The sequence below is a fragment of the Brassica napus genome, chromosome C7 (assembly GCF_020379485.1).
Source record: "Brassica napus cultivar Da-Ae chromosome C7, Da-Ae, whole genome shotgun sequence".
Taxonomy (NCBI): Eukaryota; Viridiplantae; Streptophyta; class Magnoliopsida; order Brassicales; family Brassicaceae; genus Brassica; species Brassica napus.
The window spans coordinates 3,721,864-3,728,980 of record NC_063450.1 but is presented as its reverse complement, the minus strand read 5'-3'; the positions used below and the strand labels follow the sequence as shown (position 1 = coordinate 3,728,980).

At 35.9% G+C, this 7,117-nt stretch overlaps 1 protein-coding gene and 1 long non-coding RNA gene across 11 annotated transcripts; both read right to left on the bottom strand.

The window, feature by feature from the left end:
- Window positions 1–354: 354 nt before the first annotated feature.
- On the bottom strand, window positions 355–2,418 carry LOC106436561. Of its 10 annotated transcripts, XR_007326479.1 has the most exons (7): window positions 2,046–2,416; window positions 1,936–1,961; window positions 1,714–1,795; window positions 1,197–1,568; window positions 1,012–1,108; window positions 799–905; window positions 355–729 (listed from the first exon to the last, which is right to left on the bottom strand). It is a non-coding gene; the product is annotated as an uncharacterized LOC106436561 (long non-coding RNA). The 10 variants fall into 10 exon arrangements; XR_007326480.1 differs by lacking the exon at window positions 799–905 and having other exon boundaries at window positions 355–465; window positions 561–729; window positions 1,012–1,568; window positions 2,046–2,417; XR_007326477.1 differs by having other exon boundaries at window positions 1,012–1,568.
- A 1,840-nt stretch (window positions 2,419–4,258) lies between these two features.
- On the bottom strand, window positions 4,259–6,693 carry LOC125590333 (replication protein A 70 kDa DNA-binding subunit E-like). Its single transcript, XM_048763816.1, has 8 exons — window positions 6,605–6,693; window positions 6,059–6,332; window positions 5,542–5,852; window positions 5,381–5,462; window positions 5,192–5,303; window positions 4,959–5,116; window positions 4,771–4,891; window positions 4,259–4,684 (listed from the first exon to the last, which is right to left on the bottom strand). Exons 3-8 carry the CDS (start codon window positions 5,684–5,686, stop codon window positions 4,388–4,390), a joined length of 915 nt encoding a protein of 304 aa, XP_048619773.1. The 5' UTR covers window positions 5,687–5,852; window positions 6,059–6,332; window positions 6,605–6,693; the 3' UTR covers window positions 4,259–4,387.
- Window positions 6,694–7,117: the final 424 nt, after the last annotated feature.

Sequence of the window (7,117 nt, the reverse complement as noted above, 5' to 3'; positions counted from 1 at the left end):
TGCTCTGACTTTTGGCCTTCCCTATTTCATTATCTATATTAAAGAAAGTGTGTGGTGATGAGTACTAATAGTATCTATGATCTTGTTGAAAACTGTTATTTTTTAAATACTTCCATGAATTCCACACGATGTCCCACTTCGTATATTCAACACTACGAAAACCAAATTTGAGTGTGAACATATAAAATGTGAGCTTGATACCAATAAAATAATTTGAAGTTTCTTAGGTTGGAACAAACATGCACATTACGTTTCGGTATGTTTTTGGTTTATACGAAGAATGTCTACGGCTATTAAAATGGAGCCTCAGTCATAGCTGGCTATATTGTCGAAATATTTAGTTTAAGGCAGGTATGCGTCGAATAATTATTTATTGAAATGAGAATGTAACATCCATCTGGTGGAAAATTGTCAAACCAGAAAACACAAAAACACGCTATGGTGGAAAAGTGTCATCCAGTAAACCTGAAAACACAAAAACATGTGAAATAAGATGTAGTGCTTTTAGGACCTCCATATTTGGTTGTGTTAGAGTTTGATCCTTCGTTAATGTCACATACCCTATATAGCAAGTAGCAACAGGGTTCGAAAGGAATCAGGGCATGATAAGATTGTAATTAAAACAAAAGTTATTGGCGATATCACCGACTTTTTAAGATAACTTTTGCTGGCAGTACACTAATGATCAAAATAGATGAATGCCAGATGTTTCATTGAGAAAGAGCCGACCTGGAAATAAATTAAATTGAAACAATTAACATGTCTACACCTGTGATTTACATGTTACATGCTTATTACCTCCTACCAACTTAGGGTAGTTGTTTGTAACTACTACAACCTTTGGTACATCACCATATGTGGTCAATTTTGCATCTAGTATGGCTCACCCATCAAATACACTAAGACTGTAAGACATACGGTTGACTTTAACCATTACTCATGTACAACTTTGGCAAGCACACATATCTTAAACTTACAAAAGGAAAAATATGCAAGTGAATAGCCATATACCTTTCACATCTTATGGTGTTCATAGCATCCAAGTGACACTACAAAGCATATCGGTATCTGGTGCAAACCAAAAGTTGTTACATCTAGACGATATTAGCTGGTCGAGAACAATAAAAGGCAAACATAAGACAAATCAGCATGCTCGACCATGTATGAGTTCGCAGAGTAATAATATTGCAACATACAAAAGAGCAATCCAATAAGTAGAGTCTACCACCAGCAGGCTCAAGATCTTCACCACGTGTATCATTGTCCTTGAAACAAAGATTATGTATATATATAGCAGAAAACAGTACTAAATCAATGCATTACTTTCACAATTTCCCCTATAACTGGAGCTGGTTAATCACAAATCATAATAATCACAAATCATCCAATTTAAAACTATAGAAATTGAATCCAAGCAATGAACCCAATCAAACTCAAGAGCTAAACTCGGTTTGAACGCCGCCGGAAAGAGCTGTGTTGCGTTCAAAGGGATTGCAGACATAAGATTAGCCGAGACTTTCTTCCAGTAATATTTGCACGTTGAAGGAACTTCACATCCATGAGAATACCTACATAATTCATATAGTGCGTGATTTTTAGCCTTCCAAACCCATAAGAATACAATGCTTAATAGAAATTTAGACAGGAGGAAGGAAGCTAGATTATTTTCAATCTTTCTTAGCATATATAAAACAGATGATATAAAAACAAAACCTGGGAGAGCAAGAGCATTTGAGGTTCTTGTCGGCTCACTGCTACGGTTAGGTTGACGCACACCTCCAAAATCAATTTTTATCTACAGAAGAAAACATCTGAGAATCAATATAAATACACACAACTCACAACTGAAATTTTTTCTCAAAAAAACTCACAACTGAAATTCGGGTTGATCACGTTAGAAACTTTAGACAAAAGCGAATATGAATTTTCTGTTACCTTTATGGTTTAGACTAATATGCTTCCTGCAAGAAATAAAAACATAAAAGAATAATGTAAGAAATTGAAAATCGAGGACTGGAGATGAAAATTGGGGAGCGGAGCCTAACTAACTCTGTCGGCATTAGAGGAGTGATTTGGCCTTGGCCATGGCCATGGGATAAGAGATACAGTCTTTTCTCGAAATAGCAATCTTACATTGTTTTCCGGTTTGGATCGATCCCTGAGAACGATGGATGGAGAATCGGAAAGGTCACGAAAATAAAAGACGATATAAATCGGAAAGTCGAGATAATTTATATTTGAAGCTTCGGCCGGTTACGGTGGGATGCGAACGGGTCGATTGAATGCTTCTCAGTCGGAGAGAGTGGGCTAATCACGCAAAAAGGCGGAGCTAAGAATGGATTAATGAAAGGTTGAGACGTTACTGGAGAGATCGAACAGCTCTTTAGTTCTAGAAATTAGGTAGGCTGTCGCAAGCGCGAAGAGGAAGAAGAAACTTATTAGCATAGTTGGGCTTGTCATAATGTTTTTACTGGCCCAATCACAAATCGTAATAACAGCCCGCTCCAGGTTAGATGCACGAGACAAACCGGAATCATTTCTACTTTCATAACATAGGATGCATTCGACTTCTTCTTCTTTACCTACAACAAATTTTCTGATAAAAAGCATAATCAATTCATTCAATCATTCATATTACCAAGGATGAACAAATCACTTATATTTTCATTTAATGTTTTAACTCTCCTCATCATTCTTGTACTAGGTTTGTGTCTATACTTTCTTAATAAATATTACATTTACTAGAGATTTTGCCCGGGCTACGCCCGGGGTTAGAAAAAAATATCAATGTATTTAATATATATAATGCACAATTACATCCCTTGTTATTAAAATATAAACCAAATATTGAATTAGAAATGAGTAAAACTGAAAAATTATCATTTTTACAATCTAAAAATACATATGAAAAGATATAAGAAAATGTGAAATGAATAAAAAAAAGTTAAACCTAAGTTACGATCCCAAAAAAGGTTATGATCCTGATATGTTTGACCTTATATATGAGGTTATCATGAACACAAATTATTAATCAGAAGTAAACATGAGCAAATTCTGAAAACATGCCACATCATTTTTCTAACATAGTAGATATTCACCTATTTATATTTTTTGTTTGTAATGCTTGCACTTTTGATTTAATTGAGTTCTAAATTACGGTATTGAAAATTCTTTATGGTATTTAGAATCTATATAAGTTGATGCCACTTACAATGATGTTTTGATGACTGCTGCCCATTGTAGAACAATACTAAAAATGTGCTAGAAAATCCTCAAAGTTGTCATCAACATTTGTTTAATGCTACTTTAAGTGTTTATAAATTTTTAAAAAATTATGATTAATAAGTAGAAATGTATAACATAACAGATTCTATAAACTTTTTTTTGGGAAAAAAACAGTTTCTATTATTTATTTTCACATTTATTTTGGTTCATATTACCAGTGATTATTAATTCGATTATCTTCTTCAGGAGTCTGCTTCATAATTTTATTCATAAGTATCTTAAAATTGTTTTTTTTATCAAGTATCACTTGACTTTGTATTTTCTATACTATTTCAAAAAAAAAATGAAAGGATTTTTGTCCAAAAAGTCAGTAATAAAACTATTGGAGAATTTTATATCTAATTTATTAATTAAATATTTTTCTAATTCACTATATACGTTTATTTATTGTTTTTAGTGTGTAAATTTAAAATAAACTAAACCAAAGTTGTAGCCCACAATGTTGTTAGCGGCTAAACGTACCAGGTCACTATAAGTTTGAACCCTAAATTTCTGTAGAATGTATTTCTGGTATATTTTCTTTAACTGGGAATATATCTATCATTCAATTGATCTGAAAGATATAAGGATGAGCTGTTAGTCGATATTTCTTGAGCAAATGGGTTTTCGGAGCAAATTTAGTTACATTGATTAACAATAAAAGACATTGTTTACATTAATTTATTTTCAAAAATAAGAACAAAAATATTGAACTTTTATTTACATAATACAAATCCAGTTCGAAAAATCTAAAGACGGTTCATAGTTATGACACCATTTAAATTATAAACCATTTATAATTTGCGACAAATTCAAATCATATTCATAAATCTTGACCCATCAACCGACCATAACCACATATCTATGCTTTGGCAACTATGAACAAATTTTTATATAGCCTACACACTCATTCAGCCTTCAAGCAAGTATAATGATTTCTCATATATAGATATATAGATAGGCATTTTTGTTTAGCCAAACTTTAAAACATGAAAAGAGATTAATAATAGATATTATTAGCAAAAGAGATCATAGCAAAGTTTGTTAAAACTGCAAACACAAATCCAGAAAAAAAAAACCAAGCTTAGCATTAAACAAAACAATTCCAGTAAAGACAACTTCATTAGCCACATTTGGCACGCTTCACACCTTCCGACTCAATCCCATCAGTACCCCTTTTCACCAACTTATCTGCATGATCCTCACTCTCACTATCACCTTCCTTACCAACGTTCACTCCTACGTTGCCTTCGGGTTCTGGGGCTTCAAGTGGGAGCACTTTTGTCACAGTTAAAGTTTGGGTCTTGGCAGTCAGGTTGTGGGTTGATACCTTCACAATGAACTTCCGGGTCTGTCCGATGGTATCAATCATGGCTTGAGGCACTGGAACTATGTGATCCTCTCCCACACTATCATTGGCCTACAACACATTTAAACATTATCAGAATGCATGTATGTGTAAGAGTATGTTCTTAAATCACGTAAGCATACAGGCTTCATATATACCTCGTAATATCGCTCCACCAACTCAGCAGCTTTCTTTCCAGTCAATTCCTCACCAGCATCACCAAGGACAACAAAAACGGCTTGATCGCTATGGTCATATACAGAGAGCTTCGATAGATACCTGTAACAGAGAGACATTAATAACATTGCAGTCAAATAATTTGTATAGCTATATATAAACCACTTACTGCGGCACACCGACGATCTCACTCTTCCCACATTTCTTACACATAAGCGTTGTAGGACCTTTTGTTGCCTTAGTATGGCACACACCGCAGCCTATATAATACCATCCAGAACCGTTCACGACATCATAAATTGTTGCTGTGCACTCAAACCAAGCAACCTGATAAATGTTTGAAAATTCAATGAGAAACTTAGATTATCTTATTGGATGTATCAGATATTGAGAATATAATACCTTAGCGGATGCCTGATTCATATAAGAGAAGAGGTCTCCCAGTGTCGCTAACTCAGGCTTAGTGACCACCTCTGCGTTAACTCTGCTGGCAACATCTAGGTTCGAGTCCAACCTAGAAAGAATGTAAACCAGACGTTCAATGGCGGAGTAATATAAGTTGCATTCCAACATATGAAACTTAAACATTACCAGCTGAGGTACAACAGCGTTTCTTCGACATCACCATCCAGAAATACCCGTGAAGACGCCATAGAAGATATAGATAGGACGCCTATAACATAAAATAATATCAGATATGACCCAACCATAGTTGACATCTTAAAACAGGAATAGAAGTTAGCAATACAAACCTCCAAACCATTTCGGGTTTAAGGTGGTGACCAAGATAACGCGTGCAGTGCCACCAGATGCTTTAAACTTTTCACAGAACTCAAACGCAACCTTGTCCCAGAGGTACAGCTTCAGCACAGGATCGCTGTAACAACACAAACTCATGTGGTAAATAAAACCATATGTGAATTTGAAGGAAGATATAGAATAACTTACTCATGTGTTTGAACGTGAAGCTCAACTCGGCGAGATTTTGCTATCTCTGACTCATCAAGCAGAAGACCGTCACCGGGGACCTTCCCATTCACAAGTTTGATGTGGCCAATATAATCTGCAAGAGAAGATAATAAAGCTCAATATTTTTATCTTACCAACCCGGAAACAAAGCCTAAATCTATGAGTCTATATGAAAACATAATCATACGCAAACACCACAGAACAAATAAAATCTATAATCAGATGATATCATACTATCTAAGTTTATATTAATCTAATACTAATGCAAACAGTAGAGAGTGTAATGAGGTGAGAACTTACCATAAAGATCACCTCTCAAGTCGGAGCCAGCTTCAAATTCTTTGTGTCCATGAATCCGGAACCGATCTACAGGAAAGCTGATCGAACTGTCCTCGAGTCCAGAGAGGACAGAGTTACTTGAGAAGCAAATAGTGACACTTGACTCAGCTACCCGGTAGATAGTCTTGCTCTTTGATCCGAAAAACTTGTTGAGTCGGTATGTAGCACCAGTTTTCATGTGACGCAAATATGTGTCAATCCTTCCATAGGGGATGAAGCCCTGGATAACACTCTCCTGTCGATAAAAGAACATCAATTAAAAAAGCTAGCAAGGATAGATATCTTTAGTGAAATCAAAAGCAAGACTATATATTTAACCCGAAACAAACAACTCATATAATCCTCACGACGGTACTAACAACAAATAATTATATAATCTAATCAATCAATTCTGGTCATAAAATAATCTTAATATTAATTATCTAATCTCATCAAACTATATATTAACATAGCATTGCAATCAAACAATATCATAAACTAATCTCGTAAAAAGATATCGTTTTATACCTCTTCGTCGATGAGAAGCATTTCGATGCCGATAAGCACCTTCGTCTGAACATTCCAAGCCTCCCAAAAGTGGATCAACCGGAACCGCACCTCATCTTCATGGGGCCCGAAAGTGATGTCTTTGAAGGTAATAACCTTTCCCACGTTCTCGGAGACGATAGCTTTGCCTTTATCGACGGATGAGACAGAGGCTCTGCCTCTAACACCGAGTTTGAGACCGGAGGAGGCACCAGTTTTGCCGTTTGGTTTGATCGAATTCTTCGCTTCTGCCGTTACGTCTTTTGACTTCATCGGAATGGCATCGCCGGAAGAGACATCGGTTTGAGCGACGGGTTTGACCAGACCGGAGGGGATCGGATTGACATCGCCGGAAGATACACCGGGTTGGGCGACGGGGTTGACCGAACTGGAGGGGATCGCCGCTTCGCCGTTCGTTTTCACTGTGTCGGAAACACCGGATAACTTCATCGCAATGAGCGGTTGAAAGGCTAGAAATTTTTTTGATGCAAATAA

Coding starts and splice junctions, on each gene's coding strand:
- LOC125590333 (XM_048763816.1), bottom strand. CDS start 5,686: ATGAGTTTGTGTTGTTACAGCGATCCTGTGCTGAAGCTGTACCTCTGG. Junction 4,892..4,958: donor GAGATCGTCGGTGTGCCGCA/GTAAGTGGTTTA, acceptor TCTCTGTTACAG/GTATCTATCGAAGCTCTCTG. Junction 4,685..4,770: donor TGGTGGAGCGATATTACGAG/GTATATATGAAG, acceptor AATGTGTTGTAG/GCCAATGATAGTGTGGGAGA.